General features: G+C 33.8%; 1 protein-coding gene and 1 long non-coding RNA gene across 2 annotated transcripts; one reads left to right on the top strand and one right to left on the bottom strand.

The window, feature by feature from the left end:
* Positions 1-5,292: 5,292 nt before the first annotated feature.
* Positions 5,293-6,400, bottom strand: LOC131955860 (zinc finger protein 714-like). Its single transcript, XM_059320148.1, has one exon. It carries the CDS (start codon positions 6,346-6,348, stop codon positions 5,314-5,316), a length of 1,035 nt encoding a protein of 344 aa, XP_059176131.1. The 5' UTR covers positions 6,349-6,400; the 3' UTR covers positions 5,293-5,313.
* A 1,965-nt stretch (positions 6,401-8,365) lies between these two features.
* LOC131955865 (uncharacterized) lies at positions 8,366-12,087 on the top strand. Its single transcript, XR_009388907.1, has 3 exons — positions 8,366-8,447; positions 10,776-10,888; positions 11,730-12,087. It is a non-coding gene; the product is annotated as an uncharacterized LOC131955865 (long non-coding RNA).
* Positions 12,088-12,319: the final 232 nt, after the last annotated feature.

Raw genomic sequence — 12,319 nt, 5'->3', positions numbered from 1 at the left:
AGTGTGAATCTCTCAATCCCACCAAATCTGATCAGTTCACACCAACTCAGTTTGTTCCACAACCAAGTTCTGTTGATATGAGTGAACCAAGTAGTCTTGAGTCAGAAAATGTAAATTCTGGAATTAATGATTTAGATCCTAGACCTCCTGAGATAGAGAATTCATATGGTCAGAATCTTGAGTCACCAAATCAAAAGCCACTGAGAAGGTCAAACAGGACAATCAAAGTCCCAGATAAGTTAGACCTATGATTTTAAAGGTCAAAAGGACTTTGACATCATTGTTTTGTATCTTGATTATGTTGTAGCATATTGTGCATTGTTTGTAAGGGTGTAATCTACCATAATGTTCATGTTACAATATATTTGGTGATTTTAGGATACTATCAATTGTTCTATTGAGAGATGTGTTGTTGTTTACTAAGGGTAAAGGGATGTAATATATTGAGATTTGTGAAGTCAAGGGAACTCACTCTTTTTGTATTAGTTATATTTGTAATGTTGTTATTGAGTGATGTCCCTTGTATTTATCTATCGTTGCTTCCTGTTCCGGTTTCCATCATGTTAGCTGAGGCCCAATAAAGTATGATATACAAACAGCATGGTTTCTGTCGTCAGTGTTTCCAATCTATTACATTCTGTAAAATGATTATGGGATGGCTTGGCCAAGCAGTAAAAAACCGGACTTCTCACCCGAAAGTCTCTAGTTTGAATCCCTGTTCAAGTCAGTAGAATGGCCATGTGTACACCCAGCTCTGATAGGTACCAGGGGGGGGGGGGGGCGGAATGCGGCTGGTCATACTGCTGACAAGACTTTCCTTTCATATACTGAGGTCACTGAAACAGATGAACTCTACTTCATCTACCTAGTGTGTCTTGGTTACGAACGTGAAAAGGCTAAATAAAAACGTGTATTTTTATTATTTTTATTACCATTTCATTTAACATGTTTGATCATGCAGTGTAAAAGTCACTGCTTGTAGGAGTGTCAAACTGATTTTTCAAAACCTTCCTAGAACTTTTTTGAAAGTTGCTATGTCAAGAACTCATGATTCTAAGATAGTGGGCACTAAATTTGTTCATATATCTCAAGTAGTAAAAAAAAAGTATGAATTGGTTTTTAACTTTTTTTCCAACACCCTAAAAAGTGCCATGTTTGAGAGGTTATATCTGTAAAAGTATATATCACAAAGACAATCTTTTGAACTCAACACAAACATACATACAGAGAGAACAGACTCAATTTTTTTCAAAGCTCAAAAATAAATACATCTTAAATTAATTGCCTTGAAATTGGCTTTTCTCACTTTTGAAAAAATTAGAAAGGGAAGTATACATGCTAGGTGTGGGACGGGGGAGGGAGGGGAAGAAGGGGAGGGTTTCTATTATAGGGGGAAATAGAAAGGGCAGTGACTGCAAATTTTCTCAAACAATTCACGATATTAAAAAGCCGTTCTGTACAATCGGACAATTTACATCTGTGCTACAGTCGCAATTGTGTAGTTATTTTTATTGCATCTCAGTAGAAAATTACTGCCTAGGGTTAGAATGAGGAATTATATGTTTAATATTTTTAAAAAGCCATCCTTAATCCTAACAGAACATTAATATGGTCTATTACATAGGTTAAGTTTCATCAAAGAAAAATTGTCATTTGTTCTTAGTTTTTTATTTGAACAATCATCTTCTTTCCCCATTTGTGCCCAAGACAAATGAGCAGATGAAGTGGAGTTCATCTGTATCAGGAACCTTGGCATATTAAAGGGTAGTGTGGTCAATACTATTCCCAGACGCCTCTGCTTTCCATAATGTGAGTTGGGTACCCATCAAAGCTGGGTGGACTCAGGAACGTTCTACTAACTTAAATCCTAATTCAAACTCGAGACTTATTTGTGTAAATACTGTTAGTTTATTTAACAAAAGAGTTAACAGCTTGCCACATACAACATGAAAAATACAATCTCATCACCAACACAACTAGAAATGAATCTCAGCAATAATGTTTTACTGCTGAGAAAAACATTATGTCAAAATGTATAAACATAATTAACAACATCAAAGAATCCAACAGGTAAATAAAAAATAATAAGAAACAAAAATAGATTAGACATAATGTTATTTATTAATTGACAATTTAAAAATAAACAAAATGTACATTTAAAAAATTAGAAAATTTTTAAAAATCTTTTTGTAATAGTTAACAAAGAGGAGAATTAGGTTATGGTAGTGTTAAAACACCTTCTGATGGACAAAGCTCAGAAAAAAAAATAAAGTTTCTCATTATGCAAAATATTGATCCTTTTCAAAATTGATAGAATTTGTGGAAATTTAAATAAAGTTTGATAACTTAAATGAACTAAAATTAGCCTCATTAACAACCTTACAAACAAAAATACATTGGCCTAATACAATTAACACATCAGATTATCTCCTGTTTCTAGACACATTTTACCCCCCTAACATTTACACCTTATACAAATTAGTATAAAAATATATAAAAGGCATATATATTTGTCATCAATAATGTTATCCACTTAAAATTAAACTGTCGTAATGCTATATTGGTTTGATGATTAACATGATACACCAATAAAACTGGTAACAAAAACCCAGTTTTGTTTCATTAAATCATCAGACTAGATGAATGAGTTGCAAGAGGTGAATTAAAGCTAGACACTGGCTGCATTGTTTAACACATAGGTTGCAATGACTTTCAGAAGATGTAAATAAGTGACAAGCATTGCAGGTGTGAGGTTATATGTTCTTGTGAATTCACTGATGGACAGAGAATCCAGTTTGTTTTTGTTGTGTAGGCCCTAATTACATTTTGAACATTATAAGTAGATCTCTGATGAGTACACTCGTGTGAACTCTTAGTTTAACTGTCCAAGTAAAATATGTTTTACACAGTGTATATTTAAAAGGGTAAACTTATAATGAGTGTCTATCAAGTGTGGATCTTATTCGTTAGATAAATTAAAACCTCTCACAATGACTACCTAGTAATATTATATATAGTTACATAGGTGTATGTACAAGTTGATCAGATGACAGGTGAGAATCAAGTGTATAAGTATAATTTTCAAAATCATTTGTATTGTTGGGAGTTTAAATGAATCCTCTAGTCCAGGGGTTGGCTACCTGCGGCTCGCGAGCCGCATGCAGCTCTTTTGATGTCAAGATGCGGCTCTCCAGCTCCTTGCACAAATATTAATAGTTGTATTATTTCATTTTCAAAACTAATAACAAACATTAAAATGTAAAGACACACACATTTAAACAGAAGAAAAAACTTGTCAGAGAACAGTGAGAATAGGTGCAATAGAAAGTATACGGACAGCCGCTTGGGCACCAGGCCCAGCCCCACAGCCATGCTGTAGCCAGCCCCGTGGCAACAATACCATGCTTACCACTGCCCATGTGCCGAATTTTACGAATATCGTTAAATGGGGAATGTTATTTTATTCAGAATGCATTTCCCTATCGGTCAATAATCATTAATGAGTGACGTAGTTATTTAGTTATTAGCTTTCTACTGTTGAGCCGGGTACTGGACGGTTGGGTACAATGGTGGGGACACATTTCTTAGCCTGTGATGTTTGTCAAGAAAAAAAAAAGTTAACAGCTTCTAAAATTGATTGGGATTGTCCTATAGTTTTATTTTTTGTATACTTATTTCATAACTTGGCGAAACAAGAGTATTTTTTTTTATTTGAATAAACATTATTTCATATTTAATGCTATTTATTTTAAATAAAAAAATCCATTTTTTCCTAATCCTTATAAAATATTTGAAATAAAAATGTTAATGGCTCTTTAAAAAATGGGAACTTTTGAAAATTGTAACTTTTGGCTCTTCCGTCTCAAAAGGTTGCCAACCCCTGCTCGAGTCCATAGTGCCACCTGAATAGAAATCTGTGAGCTGTTATGTTATTGAAAATATTTCATAACTACTGATTAATTAGCAAGTTAATTTATAAGCCTATGTAGCACAAACTATTACTACTAGACATTGTGTTGCAACTGATAAAACAAATGAGTGTCGTTATTTGAAGTTTTTTTGAACACATTATATTCTTTAAATAATGTCTGAAATATTTTTACATCATATATGATTTTATACATCAAATTAAAAGTTGAATTAATGACTCTCTGAGTGATATAAGAAAAATACACTTACCAAAACTTAAGATAAGTTTCAAATTAGAAAGAAAATAACATAGGCTTACCATGGACTGTGACTTTGCTGATGACTTGGCTTTACTCTCACATGCCCAAAAAGACATCCAAGCAAAAACAACAAAAATAGAGCAAATTGCTAAAAGCGGTGGGCTAATGATAAACTTAAAATAAAAACCAAAAGTGCTCTCAAGACCTTTGCGAATGGAGCAGAGCTAGAAGAGGTAAAAGACTTTAAGTACTTCAGCAGCTATATATCAGTTAATGACAGCATGGAGAAAGAAATGGCCACCAGAATAGCAATGGCAGCACAAGCTTTTAACAGACTCGCTAAGATCTAGAAATCATCCTCACTGCAGCAGAGAACTAAAATAAGGATCTACAAGTCTAATGTATGTTCTGTACTCCTCTATGCTGCACAGTCATGGAAACTAAACAAGAAAGGAGAGAGCCGACTCAGAGGCTTTGAAAGAAGATCCCTCCAATGCATCCTCAGAATAAAGTGGGATGACAAAGTCCTGAACAAGGAAATATGGCGAAGGACAGGATTAAACGACATTGTTTCAGAAGTTTGAATGAGGAGATGGAGATGGCTGGGCCATGTCCTACGCAAAAAGAAGACTCCCCAACATGGCGCTAAAGTGGACTCCGCCTGGAAAGCGAAAGGGAGGAAGACCACTGGGAACATGGAGGAGAGAGATGGAAGAAGAAGTGCAGGCTACTGGCAAGACCTGGCATGAACTAAAGTGGCTCGCTTAAGACAGAGTGGAATGGCGGAGATTTGTTGTTGCCCTATACTCCAATTAAGTATTAAGGATTAAGTAAGTAAGTACCATGCATAACAAAATCTATATCTTGACATATGACAAACAGTTAAAAAAAAATACTATAAAGTTAAAAAATGAAAATGTGTGGTATTATGACATTGAAAGAGACACAAGCCAACTGTTGGAAATACTGTAACTTGTGTATCTTAAACATACCCCAAGTGTTTTATTGATTGGTATAAACAGAATAATTGGTATGCAAAAAGATCATTAGTATTTTTCTACCAATACCTATAAAAATCAAACAGCAGCATAAAGTTAGATATCAATAAAAATTCAGAAGCCATATATTGTTTTCAGTGAAAACATTAGACTAAATGAATACGTTGTTTGTGGCGGATTAAGATTATACGCTGGTTAAATCGTTTATCACAAATGTTGCAGCAGTATGGCTTTTCGCCAGAGTGAATCCTTAAATGATTTACTAGAGATCCTCTAGAAGCTGTTGAATAGTCACAAGCATTGCATTTGTGAGGCTTTGTATTCATGTGAACTCTCCTGTGAACTAAGAAAGCAGTTTTTTCATTTGATGTGTATTCACATGTATCACACTTGTATAGTAAATCCCTGGTATGAATGCTTGTGTGAACTCTTAGTGCATCTTTCCTGGTAAAAGATTTCTCACATACTGAACATTTAAAAGGTTTGTGTCTGAAGTGTGTTTTTGTAAGGTGTAGATCATATTCATCTGATAAGTTAAAACCCCTGTCACAATGGTCACATATATAAAACTGCATATTTGTATGTATTAGATGATGGGATGACAGGTGAGCTAAGGAATCAAAACCTTTTTGGCAAATATCACAAGTATGTAATTTATCAACACCATCTACCTGAATTATAATTGATTGAGGATTTGAATGAATCTTTTGATGTCTTTTAAGCAGAGATAAATAAGGTGTTGTGTAATTGCATTTCTCACATTTGTGAATTGATTCTCCATTATGCAATCTAATGTGAGCTTTAAGATAACGTTTATCTACATAACATTTTTCACAAATTTCACATTTAAATGGCTTATACCTAAAATGTGTTGCTAAGTGTAGATCATATTCTTCTCCAATGTTAAAGCTTTTATCACAGTGGCAACATATGTAACATTGCATTGGAGTGTGTACAATTTTATGAGAAGCCAAATGAGATAAGGATTTAAAACTTTTTTGGCAAATGTCACACACAGAAATCTCAGTTGGAGGATCACTGCCTCTCTGTTTATCATTATGGTATAGTTGACAAGTTGTACAATTCTCCAGAGCACATTTACATTTTTGCCCAGTTAAAGTCCGTAACTTTTGAGGTCCAGTTGTTTTATTTTCATGATTTATCTGCAATTTTTCACACATTTTGAATATAGGGGGGTACAACTCAGCTATCTATTCATTAGTTGATGATACATTTTCTTTCTCCTTCTGTATTGAGCACTTGACTTCAACATTTCCACAATTTGAAGAAGTGGATCTGTAATCTGTTGGGTACTTACATGAAGATATCACGGTTTCCTTTTTGAAATTGTCCTTCTGTAAACCAGTAGCAATGTTTTCTCTCTGTTTATCATTATGGTATTGTTGACAAGTTGTACAATTCTCCAGAGCACATTCACATTTTTGCCCAGTTAAAGACTGTAACTTTTGAGGTCCAGTTGTTTTATTTTCATGATTTATCTGCAACTTTTCACATGTTTTGAACATATTGGGGTACAACTCAGCTATCTTTTCATTAGTTAATGATACATTTTCTTTCTCCTTCAGTATTGAGCACTTGACTTCTACATTTCCACAATTTGAAGAAGTGGATCTGTAATCTGGTGGGTATTTACATGAAGATATCAAGGTTTCCTCTCTGAAATTGTCCTTTAGTAAATCAGAAACAATGTTTTCTTTTGATAGAGCCATATGAACTTCTGTGTGATGTTTTTTCAGCTTACTCCATTTCCTGGTGGTAAAAGCACAAAACTCACACGCCATCCTATCCTTTGGATGAAATTCCTTTTTATGTTTAGCAAACAATGGCTCCTCTGCAACTATAAAATCACAAAAACAACAGTTTATAGATTGCACTTCTGTGTGCTTTTTATTCCAATGTTTTTGTAATCTTTCAAAAGAAGAAAATGTTTTTGAACAGATGTCACAGTGACCCACTTGCTCTCTCATTTTCTTTTGTTCTATAATGCTAGAGTTATTAAATTAATAGGATGTATCCACTTGACCAAACATTTAGAGCTGGAAGAGAAATATTTGATACTCTTTAATTATTCTAAATTAAAAAGTAATTAAAGATCTTGTAATGACAGAAAATGTTACTTACAACTAAGGTTATTCTAACAATTTAAATGAGAAATATTTATGTGAGCCATGCTGGAAAACACAAATAATATTTTAACTATAAGCAATAACCCTAGCCTAAGATTATCTTCAGTGCAAGACAGTCTAGGGGTCGTCCATAAATGACGTCACACTTGTAGGGGGAGAGGGGGTCCGTAATTTTGTGACGGTGTGTGATGAGGGGGAGGGGTGTTCAGATGGTGCGACGTCACACTTTTGCATTATAAAAAAGAAATGTTAGAAAACGAATTTTAGACGTTATTTAGCGTTTTAGAAAACTAAATAAATTGTAATAGGAATTGAGTTCAGACAAGATTTTGGAAAAATAAAAATTCAACTGCAATTTTGAGGGGGGGGGGGGGTTGTAGGCTGAGGTGTGACATCATTTTAGGGGGGGAGTCTGGCTTTTTTGTGACAATGTGTGACGGAGGGGAAGGGGGGGGGGGGGGGTAAAATCGTCAAAAAATGTGTGACATCATTTATTGATGACACCCTAGCTGCCTAGCTCTAGTCTTTAAAATAGGCTTCATCACTAATCTAGACTTTTAGTAATTAATTAAAAAAGAGGCTTAATATAAGTAATAGTTAGGCCCAATTATGTTATTAATATTACTATTATGCTATTACATTATACACAATATATAGTATATAGATCTAGGTCAGGGGTCGGCAATCTGCGGCTCATGAGCTGCATGCGGCTCTTTTGATGTCAAGATGCGGCTCTCCAATTCCATGCGAAAATATTGATTATAATATTTTATTTTTCAAACTCGTTAAAAAGAATTATACTGTAAAGAAAAGCATCTTAAACTTTAAACAGGATAAAAACACTCATCAGAGAACAGTGAGAATAGGTGGAGTAGATAGTTTACGGACAGCTTACAGCCGCTTGGGCACCTGGCCCAGGCCCACAACCGTGGCAAGAAACCCATGCTTGCCACTGTCCAAGTTCCGACGTTTTAGAACACGTATTTTAGTTGCTAGCCTCCAATGGTTGAGGCAGGTACTGGACAAATATTGATTGGCTGTACAGTAACTTAGTGAAGAGAATAGATTTGACACTTTTGCATTGTATAAAATATGTATTGTCACACAGAGGCGTTGCGTGCCGGGGGCGTTATGTAGGGACCGCACGGGTGACACCATTTTTCAAGGGGAGGGGAGTCACACTATGGCGAAAATATGCAACATTTTAATATGTTTTTGCCAGTTCAATTAATGATTAATTAGAGTTCATCCACGTACATTAAACTTACTATAGATAAACCTCTTTACTATTGACTGTACACAGTGGCGTCGCCAGGTTGGGCGTCACCCGATGCGGTACTTCGTAATCTCACCCCCCCCCCCCTCAAATATGTGTCACTCCCACCACCTTGTAATATTTGTCAATTTGTACGTAAAAGACTGTTTAACTTTAATTAATGATTAATGGAACTGGTTATTTTTGCCATGATGTCACCTCCTTAAATGGTGTTTTCCAAATTAATTAATTGGTGGATTAATATAATGCTTGCAGAAATTGACGCCATAAGCAACTCGGGGGGTGGGGGGTGACACCAATTGCAACTATATTATAGGCCTATAATGTAGACCTTATAAATTTTATATATATATATATATATATATATATATATATATATATATATATATATATATATATATATATATATATATATATATATATATTTATATATATATTTATATATATATATATTTATATATATATATATATTTATATATATATGGTGCGCTGTCTAAACGGCCCGGGACAAAACGGCCCAGTCAAAATAGCCTCGCGAAAAGGGCCCCGACTTATTGGCTCCCGTCAAATGGGCTCCCGTTATATATATATATATATATATATATATATATATATATATATATATATATAATTTATATCGAACTTGTGAAATTATTCGAGGAAATAAAAAACGCTTAAATCTTTAATCAATATTTGACATTTTAAAACTCAAAAAAGAATGTTGCCAGCGCGGACAATATTAAAATTTCATTAGATCTAGAGACCCGTAACAATGTATCATTTTTAAAAAGTGTTCATAAAGTAAATTGTGTTCATACTTAATGTAGTGTGACTTGAGTTAATCATCTTGATCAGTGTTTCTTCCAGACTTTTTTCTCCGGGGGGGCACTTGAAATTTTCGGGGGAGCGGTAGACTTTCTTCGGGGGGGGGGGGGGGGCGGACACTGTTAAAAGTATATATTTTCTATATAAATTATATAAATTTTATTTCGTTCGGGGGGGGGGGCGGTAAAAACTGGAAGAAACTCTGATCTTGATCTATTTACTGAGTATCTAACACTTAAACAGTGTGACAGCTTACAAGTGTAGTACTGCGCACTAGATCTAGAATATCATATAAGAAATTAAATATAACAACTACTACTAGATCTAAATAATAAAGAATTATCTTACTTTGGCCACAACTGCTGGCCCTAAGCTTCCAATGTCTTCATAAACAATCACAAGTCCATCCGTAAAATCAAGTTAAGTGTATTTTTGTGTATTTAAAATGATCTATCATACAACTAAATCTAAATTCTAGAATCTTGCGTATTCTTGAGGCTGACTCTCTGGAGTTCTGGCTTTCACTTTTGATTGGATAGATTCAGATAGATGTTTACATTTTTGTCAGTTATTTATTATTATTCATATTGTCTATCAGCTGGACAAAAAGCAAAAAAAAAAAAAATGGTTCCTGAATAATTTAAGTTTCTTCAAATATTTTTGCTGGTCTGCGGGTGGCTGGTTTTTAAAATAAACTTAGGGACTAGCATATAAAAGGCCTCATGAATGTAATGTTTGTAATAAAAGGTTTTCTCTAAGTTCTAATTTAAGAATACATAAAAAGATTCATTCAGATGAAAGGCCACCTGAATCTTGTTGAATGTGATGTTTGTCCTATTGGGTTTTCTTCGAAGTGTGAATTATTACGAGATATTTTGTTCTTTTGGGAAAAAGAGCCATTTGAATTTGATGTTTGTCCTAAATGATTTACTGTGACAATTATTATACATACTGTAAAAAAGAAATGTATTCTATTATGTCAGCTACTTGTGTACATTTTTTTCTTTATTTATCCTACTTCTTTTTGTGTTATTTGTAAATATGTATGATAGAAGAAGTAAGCTATCACTTTCGAGACCCAGGGTTTTATTTTTATACCCGCATGGTTTTGTTCAGGCCACACAGTTAATTTGCCTGTTTCAGATTATATAAAATTGACAATGCACAATTATTGGGACAAGGGAGTTAACCAATTCTGATCAAACCAATTACACATTAACAATAACAGAAGCTAACTAAAATAAAACACGCTGTTCAACTTCAATGTATTATTTACATTTACTAGAGTAGATATTTACAATATAAGTACTGTAATACAATTATCATTCATACTTTACACATTTAAACTACTCACAAACAGCTCAGTCAGACATACAGCAACATAACAGAATATCAGGTTGGCAGTTAATACGACCTCCATTAGACAAGTACAATGACATCAGGCCAGCAGTCACAGTGGCATCTGGCCAACAGGTACAGTGACATCAAAACTGAGCAGACAAAATATTTTTTGTAAAAACTTTTTCATCCTTAGCTAAATGTCCTTAATCATTATATTGAGAGGTATGAAATTTCAAATCATATGATCAAACTCTACTGGCTGCAATGTATAACTCAAACAGACCATATGTAAAAACTTCCTCTCCCTCCCCACTATTTACATGTCTTATGGAACTAACCCCAAGCTTCATGTTGCTCCAACCATTGCTAAGGCTTATGGTTACTTCCTTATTTTTGCTAGATGTTATTTTTAAGTTTATTTAAATGCATTTGTAACATGTTATATATAGATTTTATCTTTCTTCACACCATCTCAATATGAACTTTATGCTAAATCTCAGACTCCTCACTGCATGCTATTTGATTTAAAAGAGTATAAAATAATCTTCTTCACATATTCATATAGGCTATACAATTTAAAGATTAACCACACATTTCAATGTCGTAAAGTAACATTTAAAAAAACAAAAAGCATAAAATAATAAATTTGAAGAAAAGAAAGACTTAAGCTGCAATTGTTACATTTTGGTATCTTAGTTTCAACATAATGTAATTTTTGGCTAGTTGTCATTTAATTATGTATTCCTTACTATTAAAAAACAAGTTAATAAAAAGTCTAGTGACAATTTAAGCGCACTTTCCTTAATAAATTTTTTGTGACCGAACGAAAGGATATTTTTGAAAACTTTCTTCGGCAATATTGTTCTAAATAATGACAGAAATCGATTGGTAAATGTTTCAAGTTGCTAAGTGGTCTGGTTGCCGAGATATGGGTAAAAAATTGCATTTTTTCAAGGTTTTTTGGCTTTTACAGGAAATCCAGGAAGGAATTCCGGAATTGTTTTGGCCCACAATCATCCTCGGAACTTGCCTAACATATTTGCTTTTGGAACTAGTCCTCGATATTGCTTCGTTGAGGTGATACGACTTAAAGCTGCGGACACACATCGGACACACATCCATCCTTGACGAGTTAATAATCGCAATTGTCCGTATGGAAATTGCGCTAAAAGTAGCATTGTAATGTAAATCTAATTTAGTGAATTATTAGAAATTGTAACGTGAAAATTTTAATAAATAAAATGGCTAAAGTGTGTGGCAAATTTTATTATTATTGTTTTTCTAACAACACTTTCTGTATGTAAATTCCAATGAGGCCAATCTGTTTTGAATGCTGGGGTGTATTTTACTCTCTTGTGATGCTCCAAACCCTGTACCTGTAAGTTAGGTAAGGTCAGTGTCAGATAACTCTTGCTTGTTAGGTCTCCAGTTACAAAGGAAACATTTGACATTTTAAACACTAGTTTTACTATTTTTATCAATTACAAGTAAAAAAAAATTATAAAAATGATTGACTTATGGATGTTTTGCAGTAGTGAGTCGTTTTCTCAAAAAATATGGTTT

The sequence above is a fragment of the Physella acuta genome, unplaced genomic scaffold (assembly GCF_028476545.2).
Source record: "Physella acuta isolate Inbredline_101_S28 unplaced genomic scaffold, ASM2847654v3 ptg001111l, whole genome shotgun sequence".
NCBI classification, from domain to species: Eukaryota; Metazoa; Mollusca; class Gastropoda; family Physidae; genus Physella; species Physella acuta.
This window is presented reverse-complemented; position numbering and strand designations above follow the sequence as displayed.